Source organism: Clarias gariepinus, chromosome 12, assembly GCF_024256425.1.
Source record: "Clarias gariepinus isolate MV-2021 ecotype Netherlands chromosome 12, CGAR_prim_01v2, whole genome shotgun sequence".
Classification (NCBI taxonomy): domain Eukaryota; kingdom Metazoa; phylum Chordata; class Actinopteri; order Siluriformes; family Clariidae; genus Clarias; species Clarias gariepinus.
The window spans coordinates 24,786,551-24,810,356 of NC_071111.1; the positions used below are offsets into that span (position 1 = coordinate 24,786,551).

Here is a 23,806-nt window from a genome sequence, read left to right on the forward strand (position 1 = left end):
GGGGGGTATCAGACCCCAGATTAATTTGGCTACCCTTTATCTCACACACACACACACACACACACACACACACACACATGGAGGAACAAATCAAGCGGTTTTTACAGCTGACTGAAAGATGAAGGAGACAGGGGGTTAACACACTTTTTCCAAGGAAAAGTAAAAATGCTCAAAACTCTCACATCAGGTAAGAAGAAACTGAAAGCTGCTCCCAGTAAGGAGAGAATACAGGACATGGACACGGACAGTAGCCTGGGTCAGAGTAACACAATGAACACACACACACACTCATGACCACAGAGTGTGAGACTATGAACAGGAAAACCATAAATAGTTCCTTTCCTCAAATTGTTTCACAATAAAGTGTTTAAAATCTCTAAAACTCTCTCTCTCTCTCTCTCTCTCACACACACACACACACACACACACATTTAAGACAGCATTCCTTCACGTGTAAAACAAAACCCTGTTTACATCATTTTAATCAAGTTCAATTAAAAGTCCAGGTAGTAAAATCTGTTTTTTTCTATGAAGCACACCTAAAGTGTGTGTGTGTGTGTGTGTGTGTATGTGTGTGTGTGTGTGTAGGTACAGTACACACACATATTTTAATCATCTCCATCATCCTCGTAATCATCCTGTCTTTCTTTTCTATTCAGTCTTTCTCTAATGCTTACTTGCACCACAAACCCCCTTCATGTCTCTGTCTCCAGGATAACATTCACCCTCCCCTCCTGATACTCTGCCTCCCAATGGGGCTCAGCGCTGGGAATAAACACTTGTAAAACAACCATAAAGCGCTACAGTGTCCTTCAGCATTGTACAGAGACAGAGGAAGAGAAGAAGAGTGAGAGTAAATCTTATCATTTGAAATAGATGAAGCAGTTTAGGACAAAAAGAGGAAAAATAATGAGTGATGCTGACCTTCTGACTTCACTTATCACTCAGTAATAAAGCTTCTGCTGGTCTGTTTGATCAGAACAGTTTAGTTTCCAAGCAGCAACAGTAAACCACTATCTTGTATTTACAGTAGATGGCTGTAGTGAAAACCTCTATAATCTCTATAAGCAGCTAAAGCAGGCAGATGATAAACACTGCAGTGATCAGTCGTGTCCTTTCAAGCCATTGTACACAAGTCTGTCAGTAAAAACATGTAAGGTGGAGATAAGCAGGCAGAACAACAGAACCTCACCGTGGCTGTCAGAGACGGGACGAGTTTATTGATTGCCAAATGCTGTAAAACACGGTGTTGTGTGTTAGTACATTACTGTGGAGTGAGCTGAGGGCGTCTGACCCAGAGATTGGGAGCATCAAAAAAGAGTCATTAATCAAGATGACTTGATCAAAGATCACCGTTAAAGTGTCCTTCTGAACGAACTATGAGCATCTTTCAAATAAATACCGTTAATTCTATTAAATCTACAGGATTAAAAAAAAATAAAAAAAAATTAAAAAAATCAAAATACAAAATTCAAATTACATTTAAAAATTAAAAAAATTAATACATTTAAAAATACATTTAAAAATTGCTTTTACATTTTATCAAAAACTAGTTCCAAACATTCCATAACTGTTTTCTTAACACACACAGACTCATATGAATACACTCAAAAGTGTGTTCTCTCACTTTAAATCATCAATGTTACCCAATCTAGAGGTTGGAAGTAAACATTATTTACATTTTTAACAGACCAAAGTGTTCTTAATGTCTTCATATCATTAACCAGGTTAACTACATTCTGCATTCTGTACTAAAAGTGTCAAGTCTATTGCTCATTTAAGAGCAAGTTAAGAGCAAAGAACGCTTGTAAAAAATCATATATCATATATAATAATTTCTGAATGCAATCCCAATCATGTAAACACTCGGGAGTGTGAGACTGGGAGGTGAAGACTTAGTGAGTGAAGTCTGGACCTATTAGAAGCTGGAGACGTTCTCCTGTCAGGACCGAGCAGAACCTCACTGATTCCTGTACAAGATTGGAAAAGATAATCAAAACTACTGTAGGGATGTTAATCTTTAATCAGTGTTTGATTACTGCTAATAAATTAACCAATTAAAATTGTACTCATCTATAGCATTAGTGTACCATAATAATGCTCCTTAGCTCCCATATTTATTAATCTCTACACTACAAGAGAGCGACCTTGTATTTTGTAAAGCTAATTAAAGCTTCATCATAACTACAAAACCAGTCCACAGTAAATAACCAGGAGACAGTAGAGGTGAGTATCTTTATTCCTGAGTGTGAGATGAGTGGAGTTGTATTTGCACTGAGCAGCTGGATGTACAGAATGAGGCTGAAGTGCAGAGCCCTGCTGAGGGTCCGAGGCTGATACTCGCTCAGGTAAATCGAGTCGTCGGTGAGCAGCACGTGCAGAAACACCTTGTCGAGTTCCTCAGAAACCACGACACACGACTCGTAGTAGTGAATCCGCTCGTGCACGTCCCGGTGAGAGTGTCTCTTCAGAAACGTCTCCAGTTTGCTGTTGTTCCGACAGAGAGAGAAGTGTCCGAGATGGGACTGGACATGGAGTCCACCTGAGTCAGTCTGCTCCACACTGCCTTCCATCATCTGCTCTCACACACATCAGCTCATTTACTGTGTGTGTTTCTCACACACTCCACACACACACAGCTCTGATCTGAAAGGCTCCTCACTGTAGTACAGAGAGGTTCAGACTGAAAACAGTCCCTCAGGGAAGTGCTGCTCAGAACTCAGGGGAAACACACACTCACACAGATATATTATCGGAAATAAACAAACACATCAAAAACACTTCTGAACGGCGAACAAACTATTAACATTATTGTTATTATTACAAATTATTGTTTTTTACTGAACAGGCGCGCGCATCGGGACTGCAGACACACCAGCGCCCTCTTGTGGATGTAACAGGTCCGACATTGTGTGACTGTAAAATCAAGCTCTTGGTTAAAATTCATTAATATGTGGAAAATGTGCTCATGATATCAAACCTTCTTATTTACAGCTGCATAAAAAAAAATTGGTAAAGAAAATAAGCCTATAAGGAATAAAGGTGTGGAGATTAATAAGAATTAAATGATTTTGATGGAAGAAATCTTGAGTTGAAGCAGACTGGGTAGCAGATAGTGAGATTATAAATCTCTTCTATAGTGTGCTATAAGGTTAAAATGCTCTTTACACCATCAGAAGAAATCGCCAATTTTCTTTCTACTCAGGCTACACAGGTGCTTGTTTAGTCCCTTGTTATTTCAAGACTGGACTACAGCAACTCACTCCTGACGGGTCTGCCCCTGTCCACCCATCATCCTCTGCACCTGATCCAGAATGCAGCTCCACATTTTGTTTTCAATCTTCCTAACTTCTCCTACACCACCCAGCTTCTGCACTGGCTTTCTGTAGCTGCCTGCATCAACTTCCATATCCTGATGCTTGCCTACGAAGCTAAAAATGGCCTACACTTACCTCTCAGCTCTAATCACACCGCGCACTAAACTATGTTCCCTCAGATCCTCCAGCACTGCTCACTTAGGAATTAAGGAAGACATACATTTAGACTGTTTTCTGTTCTGGCACCTAAGTGGTGGAATGAACTTCCTTTATATCTCCATACAGCTGAGTTTCTGCCAGTCTTTAAACAAAAACTAAAGATCTATCTGTTTCTCCAAAACAAAAAGAAGAAGAAAAAAAACCTATCCCAACAGTGTTTGACTGATGGTACTTAGTTAGTAACCCATTGTAAAGATCGATCCAATAACCAATATCCAATGTGTCGCTCTGGATAAGAGTGTCTGTCAAATGCCTACATTTAAATGTCTCTGGAACACCTCTGACTGACCCAAAAAAAAAACTCTCTTCGAAAAAACAGGAAATTCTATGGAATTGTCACTTGTAGGCATGATAGAAAAAAAGAAAAAAAATCTACTGATAATGACAAAAATAGGAGTGATAATAATATTAAAAGTATTGGTGTCTATTTACTTCTTGCATGTCTGTGTAGAGTTAGCATAAGAACTAGAGTTGCCGTTAGCAAGGACTGACCATGACATCACCTTCATCTCAATCAACTACTGAAACCCAGATTACAACTCATTACATATAAACTTGTACGATTCTCTTCATAATAGTTCAAGTGGATGTGAAGGGGCATCGAGGGGGTAAAATAAAAATAAGAAATCAATCCAAATACAAACAAAAATTTCACATCTGTGTATTATTCCACTTACATAATACACATGCTCTCAGACAATGGCTTAGAGTGTTGTTTCTAAACCACTTTACATACAGTACACTGCCTGGCCAAAAAAAAAAATCCTTCTCAGACTCTAAGATTTCAATCAGTTATCTTTAACATTGATTACAGGACACAATGTGATGGTCAGTTCATGTGTTAAAATGATTCTTCATGCTCCCAGAACCACTCTTTCACAGTTTTCACATTATTTGTACTAGTAAGAAAAAAAAGCCCTATTATACCTTTAACTCCTGATGAAAAAAATAACCCAGCTGTTAAAACACGGGCTAAGATAGTTTAAGCGGTTAACCCAGTTAATTTGTTAAAAATATTTTTTGAGATTCTGTAATTGACTTAAATATGAAAGTAGTTGAGTTAAATACTACAGTCTATAATGTACATTAGTAGCAGAAATTAAGGGACCACCACTAGAGGTCACTGTTATGTTTGTGTAGTTTTGGTTTGCAGACTAAGTTTCCCAGAAGGCACCTCAGTCACGTGATGCGGGTGCTCACCTGAACCGAGGTAGCTCATTAGATCTTCTATAAATAGCTGTTTATTTTGGGCAACTGGGTCGATCATTGTTTGTATTCACTGTCTCTGATGTGGGCATTTTAGTTTGTATTTTAATTTTGTTTAACTAACCCTAGGGTCCCAAGGCTCTAGTGTAGAGATCATAAGTATGATCGCTGTGTTTTAGTGTGTGTGGAGCTGATTCCGTATCGTGAAGTGTTGTGTTAGTATCAAGTTTTGTGAGTATTGTTTGTGTCCCTAATGTGTTATTCCTGTATGTTTAGCTATGGGGTATGTTTAGCTAGGTGTCAGTTTAGATATTTGGACGTTTAGCCCCTAGCCTTTTCCATCATGTTCTCTCTGGTCTCGTCCTGTCTGTGGTCTTGTCTTGTTTCAGCTCCATGCCTAGTGTTTGTGCGCTCTTAACCTCTTATTTAAAGCTACAGAGCCTATATTATGTGTGTAAACCTAAAGAGCCTGTGTAACGCTATGGAGCCTATGTTATGGTTGTAGAGCTATAGAGCCTATGTTATGTGTAATGCTACAGAGCATAGGGTATGTAAGCTCTGTCTTTAGTTGGAGTTCTTGATTTGTTTGATTAGTTTCTTTTATTTAATGTCTTAATTAGTGACTGTTTTGGGTAAATAAAGACTTTTTTTTATTATTATTTTAAATACCACCAACCCCCTCTGCACCTATGCCTACCTGTAAGCCCACATTAACAACAGCCTAGTACCCCTAGATCATGACATTTCTTCGGTAATTTCTCTAGATTATAGCAATAACAAAATATAATAATACATTTTCTATAACTGCAGTGCACAGAAATTAAAGCCAGTTTCAAATCACAGGTTTATATTCATAAACTCTTTCTGATACATTAGCAATAGTGCCATCATACCCATGGACTTGTAAAGCAGGTGCTCAGCATTAACGTTTGTGTGTGTGTGTGGGTAAATCTATGTTTTAGAAATGTCTATGTACTGAACAGAAATGTCCTATCTGAAATGTCATTTTTTATATGACATTTTACATTGCAGCAGAAGAGCTGCACTCCACTACACGCAAGACACACTACTTGGCACAGTGTCACACTGCTCATCAAAGTCATGCCACATAGCATTAAAATAAACAAAGAACCATCTACATACTGAGGCACAAAATAATCTTGATCATAATTGGTGACTGACTAAATACTTATTTGCTCCACTGTATAACATTTGTACTACAGATAACACTGTACCTAAGCCTTTTGAACAGATACCCCCAACACACATGTGTGCACATACAGGTATACACATATACATACACACACAATAAAATAATGTTTCAAAAGCACTGCCTTTTGAATTGAAGTGTGGGGAACATATTTTCCTGGCGATCAGGAAAATCTGTTCCCCCCTCCCTACTGGCTGTGAAAGTATCAGGGATGTCTGAAACTCAGAGATATGTGTGCCCGTAGCAAAGATAAAATAGTGATCAGAATGGTTTAAAAAACTGTCTTTTAAATTAAATCAGGAAAATCGGTTTCAATTCAATTTTATTTGTATAGCGCTTTTAACGATTTACATCATCACAAAGCAGCTTTACACAATCAAAAGAATTAAGTTTGTATGAAATGTGAATGTGTATGTGTCTGATGAGCAAGCCTAGGACAACATCGACAGTGGCAAGGAAAAACTCCCTGAGATGGTAATAGGAAGAAACCTTGAGAGGAACCAGACTTAACAGGTAACCCATCCTCATCTGGGTGAAAACAGATAGCAGGGATTGATGTGCATAATAATATGTGAGACTGGAAGTTCAGTATAAGAGGAGATGTGTAAGATTAAAGTCCAGTTTGTTCCTGGAGGCTCAGTTAGACTGTGAGAAATTCCAGTCCTGAACTATTGAGCGACTGAAGTCACAGGTCCTCAGAGAACAGCTGTCTGCATCAGTCGAGGACAGGACCACCTTCATGGAAAAGTGGAACCAACCCCAGTCACCACACGCATTCCAGGCAGACCACACGGGGGCATCCATGTGATGAGATCTCCAACCAGAAGCAGGACTCCAGGATGAGTTAGAGAGGTCCAACGGGCAGAGGGGGTCTGGATCACTGGCAGCTCAGGAGCGACATGTATAGCTCGACAGAGAGATAGGTAGAGGAAAAAGGAGAGAGGGAGAGAGAGAGAGAGAGGAGAGAGCAGAAAAGGAGAGAGCAAAAGAGATGGAGAAATAACAGTTAAGTATGGTCACAGTCGAACAATGTAAAAAGTAAATGTATATTTAGTGCAGAGTGCAAGCAGAGACTCCGGCAGGACTAACTATGACAGCATAACTAAAAGGGAGAGCCAGAAGGAAACACAAACATGAGGGCTTCCAGAGATGTAAGGCAACCAATCACCTCACCGTCAACAAACCTGAGTGATCAATGAGAGTGGGGAAGACAGCATCCAAACATACATACAGGTTTCCCTCCTCCTCCTGGCTGTAGAAGTATCAGGGATCTGAAGTTCAGAGACATGTGTGCTTAGGTAATACAGTGAGATGTTTTTTTAAAAACACTATTTTTAACAAGAGACTCCTGGAAATTAATTCATCTAGTTAACATTTGTAATAAACTTCAAGTCTTCATATTTTGTGAAATTAAAGAAAAATAACCAATTCAGATACAATATTTAATGTAAAAATGTTATTATAATAAGTGCTGTGCCAATTATGTAAGTCTGTTTTATCATGGATATCCATACGGTATATCATGGATTTCAGGATATCATGTTTCCCCATCATATGCAGGTGCTGAGATAGATAGATAGATAGATAGATAGACAGATAGATAGATAGATAGATAGATAGATAGATAGATGTGAATAAGATGAATAACTATGAGTGTGGTTTCCTATAATCGCTGTACCTGTGGGTTTGATAAGTACACCATAGAACTGGATGTTTGAGTGGGTAAAAAAAGAGTATGGTGGTTATCACGGGTAGACACTCTACCCTTAAGTATAATAAATTACAAAGTATAACCTTAAATATATTTAGAATCAATCAGTATCACATCTATCATCACACAGCTAATGTACGTGTAATAAACCTCCAGATTTACAATTTGTAGCAGTGATTCGCTGATTCATCTGCAAATTACTGTATGACTGAAATACGGATAATGTTAATATTCTGAACATATTTAAAATAAATAAATAATCTATTGCCTCAAAGTCTATTCTACAATGTGTGTCCACCTGTCCTGCAGAGGGCACAACCTTTTTTGTCAATATTATCACTTTTCATATTGAGTAATAATTAATATTTAATAATTCTGCATTTTACTTCAATACCTTCCAGGTCTTTTTTCAGTAGCAGTGATTAACCTTTTCATAGTGATGTGCCCACTCTTTAGGCTATGGCAAATGACATGTAGTCAAGTAGTACTTCTTCAGTAGCAACCAGGGCTGGTTCATCTGTACTGTATAATAGAATTTGCAGGCATACAAAACTGAAGTACTGATCAGATGGTCGGTGGATCAAGCCACACCTCCACCAGGGTGCCATTGTTGAGCCCTTGAGCTAGGCCCTTAACCCTATCTGCTCCAGGGGTGCCATATCGTGGCTGACCCTGCTCTCTGGTATGTGAAGATTTTTTTTTTTTGTGCGCAGTAATGTACAGCATGTGACAAATAAAGGCTTAACTTAAGTTAGGGTGTCTCAATGTGATACCCATGTACAGATTATTAGGGCCCAAACACTATGAACATCAGCCCTATTACGTTACAGTGTATGAAGGGCACTCTTGTTCTTCTAAGGGTTATTATAATTAGGGCCCAAGCACTATGATATCAGCCCTATGTCATCATAGTGTGTGAAGGAGCCTCATGTTCTTCTGTTGTTATTGTTGTTGTTCTTTCGGCTGCTCCCGGCAAGGGGTCGACACAACGGAATACCCAGTCTGCACTACAACTTGGCACAGGTTATTTTTTAGAGACCGAGCACTATGATATCAGCCCTAATACATCATATTGTATGAAGGGCCCTCTTGTTTTTCTAAGGATTTTTTCCAGCCTCCAGGTCTTCAGGTAACAGGTTAGAAACTGCTGACATTAGGATGCAACTCCCAGGGCGCTTACACACGATTTTGCTGCATAGCTTATACACACTTGCATGTATACATGGAAAACCCAGTACACATTTACAAACTTGATTCCAAAAAAGTTGCGACATTGTACAAATTATGAATAAAAACAGAATGCAATAAAGTGGAAGTTTCAAATTTCAATATTTAATTCAGAATAGAATATAGATAACATTTTAAATGTTGAAAGTGAGAAAGTGTGAAATGAAAGTGAAATGTCATGCCAAATATTGGCTCATTTTGGATTTCATGAGAGCCACATATTCCAAAAGTTGTGACAGGTAGCAATAAGATGCCGGAAAAGTTAAATGTACATATAAAAATCAGCTGGAGGACCAATTTGCAACTTATTAGGTCAATTGGCAACATGATTGAGTATAAGAAGAGCCTCTTAGAGTGGCAGTGTCTCTCAGAAGTCAAGATTGCATAATATTATCTCTTAGAATGGCAGTGTCTCTCAGAAGTCTACAGTGCATAATATCATCCAAAGATTCAGGGAGTTTGGAACAATCTCTGTGCGTAAGGGTCAAGGCCGGAAGACCATACTGCATGCCCGTGATTTTCGGGCCCTTAGACGGCACTGCATTACATACAGGAATGCTACTGTAAAGGAAATCACAACATGGTCTCAGGAAACATTGTTGGTGAACACAATCCACCGTGCCATTCGCCGTTGCCGGCTAAAAATCTATAGGTCAAAAAAAACCATCTCTAAACATGATCCAGAAGCGCAGGCGTTTTCTCTGGGCCAAGGCTCATTTAAAATGGACTGTGGCAAAGCAGAAAACTGTCCTGTGGTCAGACGAATCAAAATTTTAAGTTCTTTTTGGGAAACTGGGACTCCATGTCATCCGGACTAAAGAGGTTCCAGACAAGGCAGATCTGCAAAGCTGTGGCAATTATAGAGGTATAAAGCTAATGAGCCATACAATGAAGCTGTAGGAAAGAGTAGTGGAAGCTAGGTTAAGGGCAGAGGTGAGCATTTGTGAGCAGTAATATGGTTTTATGCCTAGAAAGAGTACATCAGATGCAGTATTTGCTTTGAGGATGCTGGTGGAGAAGAACAGAGAAGGTAATAAAGAGTTGCATTGTGTCTTTTTAGATCTAGAGAAAGCGTACGACAGGGTGTCGAGAGAGGAGCTGTGGTGTTGTATGAGGAAGTCTGGAGTGGCAGAGAAGTATGAGCAGTAAGAGCAGGGAACAGGTGTAGGAAAATTTGGAGAGGTGGAGGTATGCTCTGGAAAGCAGAGGAATGAAGGTTAGCCGCAGCAAGACGGAATACATGTGTGTAAATGAGAGGAACCCAAGAGGAACGGTGAGGCTACAGGGAGCAGAGGTAAAGAAGGTGCAGAATTTTAAGTACTTAGGGTCAACGGTCCAGAGCAATGGAGAGTGTTCAAAGGAGGTGAAGAGGCGGGTACAGGCAGGTTGGAATGGGTGGAGAAAAGTGTCAGGTGTGTGGTACGATAGAGTATTAGCTAGAATGAAAGGAAAGGTGTACAGGACAGTGGTGAGACCAGCGATGCTCTGCGGCTTAGAGACAGTGGCGCTGAAGAAAAGACAGGAGGCAGAGTTGGAGGTAGCAGAGCTGAAGATGTTGAGGTTCTCTTTGGGAGTGACAAGGATGGATAGGATCAAGAATGAGTTCATTGAAGGGACAACCTATGTTATATGTTTTAGAGATGAAGTCAGAGAGGCCAGATTGAGGTGGTTTGGACATGTTCAGAGGAGAGATTGTGAATATATCGGTAGAATGATGCTGAAGTTGGAACTGCCAGGCAGGAGGTCTAGAGGAAGACCAAAGAGGAGATTCATGGATGCAGTGAGAGAGGACATGAAGTTAGTTTGTGTGAGAGAAGAGGATGCAGAGGATAGGGTTAGATGGAGGCAGATGATTCGCTGTGGCAAAACCCTGAAAGGGAACAGCCGAAAGACAAAGAAGAAGTATAAGTGACTTAAATATAAGTGATAATATTGATAATTTAATGTGTCCACTTGTCCTCTGCAGGTATCTGAAGGTATTGAAGTAAAATGCAGAATTATTAAATATTAATTATTAATAAAAATGAAAAGTGATAATATTGACAAAAAAAAGATTGTGCCCTCTGCAGGACAAGTGGACACACATTTTAGAATTGATTTTGAGGCAATAGGTCACATGACCTGAGAGGTATTGAAGTAAAATCAATGAAAATTCTTTAAAATATACAAAGCGATAATATTGACAAAATATTATTTTTTGCCCGCTGCAGGCGAAGTGGACAGACAATTTAGAATAGATTTTGAAGTAATAATTTGTTATCAGTGTTTATAATATTAATATTATCCGTATTTCAGTCGGACAGTAATTTGCAGACGGTCCCTAACGAGCGCAGTAGGCGACGTGCTTTCGCCGGACTCTGTTAGCGAATCCCCGCTACAAATTAGCAAATCTCCGCTACAAATCTGGTCGCCGGAGCTCGAATATCCAACGTCCAACGTCCAACCAACTTCACCGCGGTATTAAACTTGAAAGTAACGTAATTAGTAATCTGATAACTTTTTACATGTATCAGTAATGTAAACAAGTAACAATTTTAAATAGTAATTACTCATTCGTAGTAGATTACTTTGAGTAACTTCCCCAACACTGATAATGCTTTACGTTTTAAAGCTTACTGTTCTAAAGCTAATGAAGTCAGAAACGCGGATATGAACCGATTTAAAGAGTCGACTCCCGAATGACTCATCACCTGTAATGAATCATTTTTCCTTAAGTGAAAGTGTTTCAGCCTCGACTCCATTTTGTGGAAGTTTTGGAAAAGTTAAAATACAAACTTTAAAGCGGAAACTGAGATATTAATGTAACACAACAGGGCCGGGTGACTAAAGGTGAGTAATTTATTTATTATTAACGACTTTATATAAGAACAATGCGGATATATTGTAAATTAAACTGGTGTAAAACTCAGATGTAGGAAATGTGTAATGTGTGGGATACAGGTACAACCTTTAACAGGTATTGGTCGGGTATTACTACAGTATATAATTAATAAATATACCATATATTATTGGACCATATTGGTCGGGTATCGATATCACTATATACAGTAGTTTAAAAAACTAAAGATTAAGGTAAACATTAGCTGTAAGGTAACTCTGGAACAATAATGTACATCTAATGGCAATGCTCATGTTTAATATTGTACGTGCCCAGAAGAACAAAAAGTAATTAAAAATAATAATTTTCTATTTCAATTTAAACAAATCTGAAAAGAAATGGTATTTAATATAAAAGGGCGCCCTCTGCAGGACAGGTAACCAAAGTTTAGAGCAATAGCTTACATGACCTGGCTGTAACTGAAATAGAGAACTCTAGTATACTAAATGAAAAAGGGGACTCAATTTATGTTTATTTTTTTTTCTAACAAATATACACAAACTGTATATATACACACACTGTATATACATTCAAAAAAAAATTCTCGTTGATCTAACCCAACACCGTTTCTTCAACCAGTTCCACGAAAATGATTTGAATAACCTGGACATGGTATGATTGAATAAACAAATAAACAGGGTTAGGTTAAATCAACCAAAGCTAATCATGTAACAATAGAAACAGTTTGTTGTGTCGCTTTAAAGCCTACTGTGTACATTTAAATGACCTTATTCTGTTACTTTATACTTATGCAAAACACCAACATTCTAAATACTTGAAATTTCATATTTGAATTAACTTTATTCTTCTCGGTTCAACTAAAATAAAACACATGCTTTCAAATAATCAATTGGAAAAATGCATTTATTCAAGATGTCAGGAGAAACAAGCAAACTGCTTTTAAACACTTTAAATTGTTGTTTTCAATGCTGTTCTAAAACATTTAGTAATTTTCCTTTTTTCATATTCAGTGCAGTTACTTATTTTCAGTCAAACAAATATTAGCAGCATACAAATGAACCAAAAAAATAAAAAAAAATCCTTTTAACTAGCTCTATTAAGTCACAGTTCTATTTAAGAAAGCAAATTTTCCAGATTCTGTATTTCCAAAAATAAAAGCAACTGTAACTTACATTAGGAAGATTCACAGGAAATAAATAAAGGGGAAAAACATAGCATAAATATTATTGCAATAAAAATACTGAATAGTCTGGTACTGATATTCTTTGCTGCCATGCCCCCCTTCCTTTTGAAGACTCTGATTAGCTGAGTGGAGTACTGATCAAGCTGGAAACTAAAGAAATGGTGGTAATCCTGATGAATTCAGCACTCAACTACAACACAAAGTCACAACAACTTATAGTTATTATACACTGCCATCTCAGTTGGCATTTCAGATCAAGTTAGCAAAGCACTGTGAGCTTAAAGTGTAATTCATGCCATAATGGCCATGGTCTAACCTGTAATGTTTGAGCAGGAGGGACCTTGAGGATGCTGATCTAGAACATTCTTTGCACTGCCACATCAAAGCCCTGAAGGCCCCCTGCTATGGGGAAAAAACATAGCAAAAATATTATTGCTATAAAAATCTGAATAAGATTTAATTATTTGACTAGGGTTGTGCCAATATTGTTTTTTTTTTCTTTATCAATCAGTTTCCCTATAAAATCTTGATTATCATCATATCTATTTAGGCAAAATACTACCACACTACATTTCTAGCCTATTTTCATTAAGTTCAACGAGTAAACACAAACACCTATTTTTATATAAAAAATAGGAAATGTTGCACGTTAACACCAAAAATAATCAAAAACAGTTTAAAATAGTTATAACTCAGAGATAACTATTATTATGTTGTTTAAAAAGGCTGAATATACTGATAATGTTAGTGTATTAGTAAGCAACGTGTTTAATTCCAATTTGGCCGAGAGAAAATTCATACTGTACCGCCGCCCTCACCTTGCGCTGTGTCCCTCACTCACTCCTCCTCTAGTGTGCGCGCACGCGTCCATGATCATACCAATACTTTATACGATATACTGTAAGAAACGTATGTGTATGATTTTACCACTAACATATCAATCGCTTACCACTATTTTGAAGGATACCAGTTGCTTCTGGAACAGTGCAGTGCAAACAGTCTGGCGCTTCTGTGACTAACACCCACACAGCTAAGCTAGTTTGAACAATGCTAACCGTCAAATGTTTAGCATGGTAAATTTAAGTTAAGCTCAGAAATGTAGTTCTGAAGACGAGTTTACTAACTCAGATTAAACCACAACCCATTCACCCATCAACTTTTAACATTATGATATATTTTATAGAGACATATGAATCTTACCTAACATAAGATGTCCTTTTCAGCACGAAGTTTTTCTCAGGTAGATGCCGAAACCCGCACATGCGCAGTGCACAAAATAAGACGGGCCAAACAGGACGAAACGGAATCACATTAAGATAACATAAAACAGCTTAGTAAATTTGATGTGAAGGGTTTTTAAGTAGGGTTAACCTAACTCACTCACGTATTTTTATAAAACAGGTATTTATTGGATTATTTAAACGTTATCTGCCTTCTTTAAATGAACTGCAGCAAAAAAAAAACATTTTTTTGAGTGTATACTCACCTAAAGGATTATTAGGAACACCTGTTCAATTTCCCATTAATGCAATTATCTAATCAACCAATCACATGACAGTTGCTTCAATGCATTTAAGGGTGTGGTCCTGGTCAAGGCACTCTCCTGAACTCCAAACTGAATGTCAGAATGGGAAAGAAAGGTGATTTAAGCTATTTTGAGCGTTGCATGGTTGTTGGTGCCAGACGGGCCGGTCTGAGTATTTCACAATCTGCTCAGTTACTGGGATTTTCACGCACAACCATTTCTAGGGTTTACAAAGAATAGTGTGAGAAGGGAAAAACACATCTAGTATGCGGCAGTCCTGTGGACGAAAAATGCCTTGTTGATGCTAGAGGTCAGAGGAGAATGGGCCGACTGATTCAAGCTGATAGAAGAGCAACTTTGACTGAAATAACCACTCGTTACAACCGAGATATGCAGCAAAGCATTTGTGAAGCCACAACACGCACAACCTTAAGGCGGATGGGCTACAACAGCAGAAGACCCCACCGGGTACCACTCATCTCCACTACAAATAGGAAAAAGGGGCTACAATTTGTATGAGTTCACTAAAATTGGACAGTTGAAGACTGGAAAAATGTTGCCTGGTGTAGGGTTTTTAACGTGATAATGACAATGAAGGACTGCCGGCATTCTCCACCATTATGTGTAGGGTTTACATAATAAAGACAACGAATGACGGTCGCATTGTCCACCAATAAATGTAGACGTTTTAATGTGGACACAATGCCAATTGCCACAATGCTTTTTCCAATCCTTCACTATTAAGATGTAATGTTTAGCTCTGGGTTAGAGTTGTATCGAATCTTAAACGATTCGGGTTAATTTGATTATCTGAAACAAAATTTATAAAGAACCGTTTATCGACTACCCGTCCACCGTTTAGCACAATTTAGTGTCTCTTACCAGTTCTGCTTATCACGTGGCCCACGACAATAACACAAAATCTAGTATTTAGCAATTATGAGCAAGGTAACAAGATCTGGGCAAATGTTTAGACTTTAAAATACATGACCAAGACAACAATTCTTTATAAAGAAACGAAAATGTATTTGACTAATCTACGATACATAAAACTACACTACTTGCCGTATGCCGTTGTTCATTGAAAGAAATAACATAAACATAAATAGAAACAGAAATAAAATGTTTAATGGTACCAACTAAATCAGACTTCGTGGTTGGATTTGATACTTTGAGTTTACTGAATTTATTTAGATTTTGTAATATAATGAAACCTGTTTTTTTTCTATAAGGACCTTTTGAACCATTAAACATTTTATTTCTATTTATTTTGTTTTGCTGGCGAAATACATTTTACTTCCTGTCACTACTACAGCTGTCACGTGCCTACAATTATTGCCTATTATTATTGCTTAGAGTTAATTATAATAGTAATAATATATTTGATCATAATAAACCTATGAATTCATGTGCTATTATATTATTTAATAGAGATTATGTAGTGTAGCGCAATGTGTGGCGAGGGTGGGGTGGAGGCATTTTAGCGCATAACCCCATTATCAAAGACGTCTACTTGGTGTTATGCGCTAAAATGCTCCGGTATCAAAGTAGACGTCTTTGGTATTAAAAGTGCTATAGAAGTGCTATGTCTACTACCCTGGGTCACGTGACTGACGAATGGCTTAAGTTCTGGCTCGATTACTTTTCCTGTATTAAATTTTACTCCTTGAATTTCACACCTTAAAATGGACTGAAGAGAATTTCATGCAAAATTCAGAGCACTTAAATTCAAAGATGTTGCTTAAATAAATATATATGTAAAAAAAAAAATCATGTAAATAGAACCTACAGTGGTGTGAAAAACTATTTGCCCCCTTCCTGATTTCTTATTCTTTTGCATGTTTGTCACACTTAAATGTTTCTGCTCATCAAAAACCGTCAACTATTAGTCAAAGATAACATAATTGAACACAAAATGCAGTTTTTAAATGAAGGTTTACATTATTAAGGGAGAAAAAAAACTCCAAATCTACATGGCCCTGTGTGAAAAAGTAATTGCCCCCCTTGTTAAAAAATAACTTAACTGTGGTTTATCACGTCTGAGTTCAATTTCTGTTATCACCCCCAGGCCTGTTTACTGCCACAACTGTTTCAATCAAGAAATCACTTAAATAGGAGCTACCTGACACAGAGAAGTAGACCAAAAGCACCTCAAAAGCTAGACATCATGCCAAAATCCAAAGAAATTCAGGAACAAATGAGAACAAAAATAATTGAGATCGATCAGTCTGGTAAAGGTTATAAAGCCATTTCTAAAGCTTTGGGACTCCAGCGAACGACAGTGAGAGCCATTATCCACGAATGGCAAAAACATGAAACAGTGGTGAACCTTCCCAGGAGTGGCCGACCGACCAAAATTACCCCAAGAGCGCAGAGACAACTCATCCGAGAGGCCACAAAAGACCCCAGGACAACATCTAAAGAACTGCAGGCCTCACTTGCCTCAATTAAGGTCAGTGTTCACGACTCCACCATAAGAAAGAGACTGGGCAAAAACGGCCTGCATGGCAGATTTCCAGAGCGCAAACCACTTAAGCAAAAAGAACATTAAGGCTCGTCTCAATTTTGCTAAAAAACATCTCAATGATTGCCAAGACTTTTGGGAAAATACCTTGTGGACCGACGAGACAAAAGTTGAACTTTTTGGAAGGTGCGTGTCCCGTTACATCTGGCGTAAAAGTAACACAGCATTTCAGAAAAAGAACATCATACCAATAGTAAAATATGGTGGTGGTAGTGTGATGGTCTGGGGTTGTTTTGCTGCTTCAGGACCTGGAAGACTTGCTGTGATAGATGGAACCATGAATTCTACTTTCTACCAAAAAATCCTGAAGGAGAATGTCCAGCCATCTGTTCGTCAACTCAAGCTGAAGCGATTTTGGGTGCTGCAGCAGGACAATGACCCAAAACACACCAGCAAATCCACCTCTGAATGGCTGAAGAAAAACAAAATGAAGACTTTGGAGTGGCCTAGTCAAAGTCCTGACCTGAATCCTATTGAGATGTTGTGGCATGACCTTAAAAAGGCGGTTTATGCTAGAAAACCCTCAAATAAAGCTGAATTACAACAATTCTGCAAAGATGAGTGGGCCAAAATTCCTCCAGAGCTCTGTAAAAGACTCGTTGCAAGTTATTGCAAACGCTTGATTGCAGTTATTGCTGCTAAGGGTGGCCCAACCAGTTATTAGGTTCAGGGGGCAATTACTTTTTCACACAGGGCCATGTAGGTTTGGATTTTTTTTCTCCCTAAATAATAAAAACCATCATTTAAAAACTGCAATTTTGTGTTCAATTATGTTATCTTTGACTAATAGTTAAATGTGTTTGATGATCAGAAACATTTTGTGTGACAAACATGCAAAAGAATAAGAAATCAAGAAGGGGGCAAATAGTTTTTCACACCACTGTATCTGACAAAGTGAAGCACGTTCACTGTGGCACTGCCTATTATTAGGTTTAGAGCCAATTACTTTTTTACCTAGGGCCGATCTTTCTTATTGCCAGCTTCATAACACTTGCTGGGTGTCCAGCTTAGAGCAAGACATGATCTATTGTGTTTTTGTCAGAGTTTAGTAGAGTTTAGCCAATTTTTATTTCAAAGGTCAGTCCTTGTGTCCTGGCTGATTGCTTAATTCTGTAACACAGAATTTTTTTAATCCAAAGGATGACTGTTGTTGTTTAGGTCAAAGATGTAAAAATTATTGTGTGGAAGTTTAACCTAACTAAATTTGAATTTAACTACTCATTTGTTTTTTTGTTTTTTTTTCCAGGAGTGTAATCCACAGAGATCAGACTCTTCAGGATCTGCTAGTTTGTAGATAAAAAAATTCAAAGATGGAGACTCCTGATCTGGACACTGATAATGTGTCTCCACCCTGTAAAAAACGGTAATCTACTATAGAATTACGGACATTAAATATTCATATCCAAATTACTAAGTGATCACATATAAAATAAGTCATTTGAAAGTGTGAATAGTAAAGTGTTTCACTATTATTGACAAAAAATATTCTGTTCAATGCAAGTAAAATTTATCTCTCAATAAATTAACAAGTTCAAATAATGTTGTACAGTAAACTCCAGGGAGAGAGATCAGGATCAGCAGCACCCAGCTGTATCTCCATGAAGAGTGATGGGTCTATGGATCAACCTATTGATTTTAAAGCTGGAGACTCCTCACCTCTACACAGGTAACGTCTCCTCACTGTTAATGTCACTGTTAAAGGGAAATTCATCTAGATAAATAGGACGGCAAACTAAATACTAAAACCACATTATTGTTATCTTTAATTAAGCCACTATTAAGTGTCCAAAGATTTTTTTGTCTTAAATAAGTTTTTTGTTTCTTAAAAACGTGCTCATAGTACATTTATAATGAAAGGCTCTGCTTAGCATACTGTATTTTAGATGCTGAAAGGACACCAAAACCAAACTCATCAATAATTAACTTGGAAATCTTGCTATATTAAATAGTAGGAGTTACAAAAAGAGTTTGTCCCGGAGGATGGTTACAGAGTACACCACCCCATACTAAATGTATACAGTGGGACCTTGGATTGCGAGCCAAATTTGTTCCAGAAGCGTGTACGTATATTAAAACACCCATAAACCAAAGCGAATTTTCCTATAAGAAATAATAACCACTCAGATTATTTGTTCCACAACCCCAAAAAATAAATACATAATAATAAGTAAAAATAAAACAAATTAACCGGCACTTTATGTTTGAAGAGAATCGTGACAGAGCAGTGTCTCCATTAGACTCTGTCTATGTGTGTGTGCTTGTGTGTAAGAAGGCGAGAGGAGTAGGAGTGTGTGTGTGAAGGGGCACGGTGTCCAATGACGCACATGCACACATAATGGAATCAGTGCAGGCTGATACAGAGAGAAAGGGAAAATGGATCTTTAACCTCTCTAATGAGACTTGCTTTTGCTTTACACGCACGCACACACTGTTATAATAAACAGTACACATGCTGTACACACACACATACAGACACAAAATAAAATATGTTTTATGCACACACACTTGGTCACAGTGTTATAGTAAACAGTACACGCATGTACAGATGTTGATTATACCAACATTATACGGGGCCAGGGGTAGCTTAGTGGTTAAGGCAACGGACTACGGTTCGGAAGATCCCAGGTTCAAACCCCACAACCACCAAGTTGCCACTGTTGGGCCCTTGAGCAAGGCCCTTAACCCTCAACTGCTCTGATGTGTAATGAGATAAAAATGTAAGTCGCTCTGGATAAGAGTGTCTGCCAAATGCCAAAATGTAAATACCAGAGAGAGGCGAGCACTAAGACCCAGCAGGGGAGACGATTACCCACAATTCCGCAGTGCAAGAGAGAAAAAAAAAATTGGCTCAGTTCTGATCACATGACGCTTGGCTTTAAAACATGAAGTGCATGCGTGATGCATGATACTCGGTACTCGTGAACCAAGACTTGTTTGTTTTTCTAAATTTATTACAAATCTTTGCTCGTCTTGCGGAACACTCGCAAACCGTGTTGCTCACAATCCAAGGTTCCACTGTATAAATAATATATTATCTAGAGTAAATGATTGCCTAAGACTCAGTGATATGCATGGGGATCGAATGCTGGCCCATCTGGTCCAAATGTACAGATAACATACTGTATACTCTATACTGTATTTTGTCTCGCTAAAAAAGTTGCTATGATAGTAAAGTGTCAGAACACACAATACATCACAGCTTATTTTGTCTCTCTAAAAAAATAAAACATCAATAAAACACCACCTGGCTTAGCTCAGACACCATGTCAGTGTCCCATGTTTCTATTTTGTCCTTGCATTGTTCAGAACTTAAATATACTATATGGCCAGTTTGTGACACCTCACTATTACACTTATACAGTAGTAGGTAGTCAACGGAAATGTCTATTACCACATCAAAACGACAGCGGGCAAAGTAAATCAGTCACATTTCAAAGTAATTTGGGAAATGACCACCCGGTGGTGCAAAGTGACATTTTAATTCGCTGCAGTTTTAAATATAATTAGAGCTTAAGTCTTAAAAAAGTGATATGTTGTATCGAAGAAAAACTACAGTGATGGTAATTTTCACATCCGAGTACTTTACTGTAAAACCAGAGTTATTGATATTTATTGTACACTAATTGTCACGATGAGCCAGATAGATCAACCCAGTAGCTCCAGATCCTAAAGCCATGTCCACACGTAGCCGGGTATTTTTAAAAACTGAGATTTTCTCTGCGGTTTTCGCCTTTCATTCACACACAAACGCAGTTTTGATCATTGAAAAGGTAGCTTTTGGGAAACTCCGTCCAAAGTTGAGATTTTCCAAACAGGAATTTTTTTGTGGTGTTGTGTGGACACGGGGAAACGAGGATTTTGGCATATTGCAACGTCACCTTGTAATGTACCATGATGTAATTGTCTGTGTGCTCGTCTCCTTGATTTAACTTCAGCTGCATAATATTCAGACTTCCCTGCATGCCTACCTGTCACTAGAGCACACCTGAACCTGATCAACTAATTATTTCCCTGGCTTTATAAGCACGCTGAGAGATCCATTCAGTATCTTACTTCTGTACGTCGCTTCTTTTTAGTCAAGTTTTTTTTTTAGTTTACTTCAGTCTGTTATCGACCCTGCCTGTTCCCCAGGGTTGCTCTCTCGTCTTCGCCCTCTGGTACTTCTGCTGTTATCAGACTGACTAACGTACTGTATGACCCCACAAGTTCTCAGGACTTCAGATTAAGTACTTACAATATGGGTTTGTTCACCCCCGCTGCTGGATTTCTGGATCCCGACCCGGAGATTACGGTAAATTTTTGGACGCGCTCAAGTTCACCGAAACCAATACAGAATAGCGCACCCTGTTTGCTTTCATTATTTTACAAAATCATAACGTTTTGTCGTCATTGTGAGCGCACTTTTTTATTTGTTTTATTATATAGTTTTTGCACATTAATCTAACAAACTTTTTCTGATGCACACCCAGAATCTGTTTTCTGGCTACGTTAGTGTAACACATGATATAATCTAAAGGGTAGATATAAAAGTTTACATTTACTTTGCTTAAATTCAAAGCAAATAAGAACAATAAATAAATAAGTAAATAAATAAGCAACAGGAGTGCTACTGGGATGTAAAAAATTTATTTGGTAAAATGTTTTCAATATTTATTAAAGAAAATGATGATGATCATAACAGCCTACTGCATTTAATTCTTATAATAACGCAAAAAAAATTAACATTTGCTGACGCAGTAGTCCAGACAATGTTTGAATTTTATGGTCATTTAGTTTAATTTATTCCAGTTAATAAATCAAACACAAATTTAAAGAACCCAAAATATAAGATGACACAAAACCCTACACACGTAGCTTTTTTAATTACACATGATAAAATCTAAAGGCTCCTGTGTTAATGTTTACTTTGCCTAAAATCGAAATTTAAATAAGATTTCATTTAATTTAAATTCTGTTTTTCTAGTGTAATTTAAGTACTATGATTATGAATTTGTTTAATTACAATGTTTCACTAATCCTTGAGAGAATGAACTAAGGCCTGAGGCGTCAGTCTGTAGTTATATAGCGCCACAAAGTGGTAAAAGTCAGCAAACACACAAACCCAAATACTGTCGCCGTGAGACACAGTGGCAAAATTCCAGTTAAGTACCATCTGTTTGTGCTTTTGAACATCTCATTCCTGAGTTAGTCCCACTTTGCAGTTTAAAATAATCTTCCATGGAAGTTTTCCACTAGAGTTTGGTGTGTATCTGTGGGGATTTGTGCTTATTTATTTACAAGAACATTAGTGAGGTCAGGCACTGATATTGGGTCAGGAGGCCTGGGTGCAGTCAGTGTTTTAGTTCACCTCAAAGGTGTTCACTGTGCTTGAGGTGCAGGACACTCAAGTTCACTCTCATTTCTCACTTGTTTTACTCCAACCTTGGTGTTTTCATTACGCTCATTTTGAGCACAGAGGCGTTGTGATGCTGAAACAGGTTTTGGTCTCTTGGTTCTGGTGAAGGGGAATTGTAATGTTGCATGTTAAAATTTCCATACAGTGTATTTACTACAAACACATACAATTTAACAATTAATTAAATAATTAATTGTAGAATTATTTTTATTCATTGTATGAACAATTATTTCCCTATTAAATTAAGAAGGTACTTCTATGTACTACAGTAGAAGGTATTAAGAAGGTTTTACAGTAAATAGTGTAAATAAATAACTAAAGGTCTGTCTGTAATGTTGTGCAGTAAACTCCAGGGAGAGAGATTAGAATCAGCAGCACCCAGCTGTATCTCCATGAAGAGTGATGCGTCTATGGATCCTCCTATGAAGTTTAAAGCTGGAGTCTCCTCACCTCTACACAGGTAACGTCTCCTCACTGTTAATGTCACTGCTGAAGTCACAGTTAAAGGGAAATTCATCTAGATAAACAGGACAGCAAACTAAATACTAAAACATCATATATGTTATCTTTATTAAAGCCACTATTAAATGTCCAAATATTTTTGTCTTAATTAGAATTTTTGTTTGTGGTACCTTTAAAATGCAGTTACATTACATTTTATTTGTATAGTGTTTTTAACAATAGTTATTGTCACAAAGCAGCTTTACAGAATCAAAAGAAAATTATGAAAATGTGTATAAATCCCTCATGAGCTAGACGAGGTCGACGGTGGCAAGAAAAAACTCTCTGAAATGACAGTAGGAAGGAACCTTGAACCAACACGGAACCCATTTGGGTGATAACAGAGAGCAGGAATTGTTGTGCAGTCACCCTGTGTGTTAGGCAGCTGGAAGTTCAATATAACAGATTAAAGTTAATATGGAGTCCAGTTCATTATTGGAGGTTCAGGTAGACTGTAGGAATTTCCAGTCCTGACAATTGAGTGACTTTAGTCACAAATCCACAACTTGGTATCTTTAAAATAAATGCCACTGGGTTGGACATGCTGTTTTGTGATGTACTGTAAGTAAATTATTATGTATTATAATAATCCCTCTATTCAATTATGACTAGGCATACAGTAAATACATAAACATTCACTTAGGATATCTATAAAACCAGTCACAGCTGAGTGTGTACACCCACTACTTCACTATCTCTCTCTCTCTCTCTCTCTCTCTCTCTTACTCTTTCTCCCAAACACACACACAAACTAAATCCCACTTTAAATATTATTTTAATCTATATCTATATGAAGGTGAGTCCAAAATTATATGCACTCTGAATGTAGAATTAATTTAAATAATAAAAATATCTGTAGTCTGTAGTAATCTGTAGTATCTGTATAAAAACCAAGTTGTAAAAATCATGTTTGAGAAAAAGGCATTCTGTATCTGCAGTCAAGAAATTC

At 37.7% G+C, this 23,806-nt stretch overlaps 2 protein-coding genes across 2 annotated transcripts in view; both read left to right on the forward strand.

Moving 5' to 3' along the window:
- The window catches only part of LOC128533806 (NACHT, LRR and PYD domains-containing protein 12-like), a 605,307-nt gene that overhangs the window by 180,491 nt on the left and 401,010 nt on the right, over nucleotides 1–23,806 (forward strand). The window lies entirely within an intron of this gene.
- Nucleotides 22,749–23,806, forward strand: part of LOC128534213 (NLR family CARD domain-containing protein 3-like) — a 50,911-nt gene continuing 49,853 nt past the window's right edge. The window contains exon 1 of the mRNA XM_053508549.1: nucleotides 22,749–22,816. Coding sequence (XP_053364524.1) covers nucleotides 22,749–22,816 — 68 coding nt within the window. The remainder of the gene's footprint in view (nucleotides 22,817–23,806) is intronic.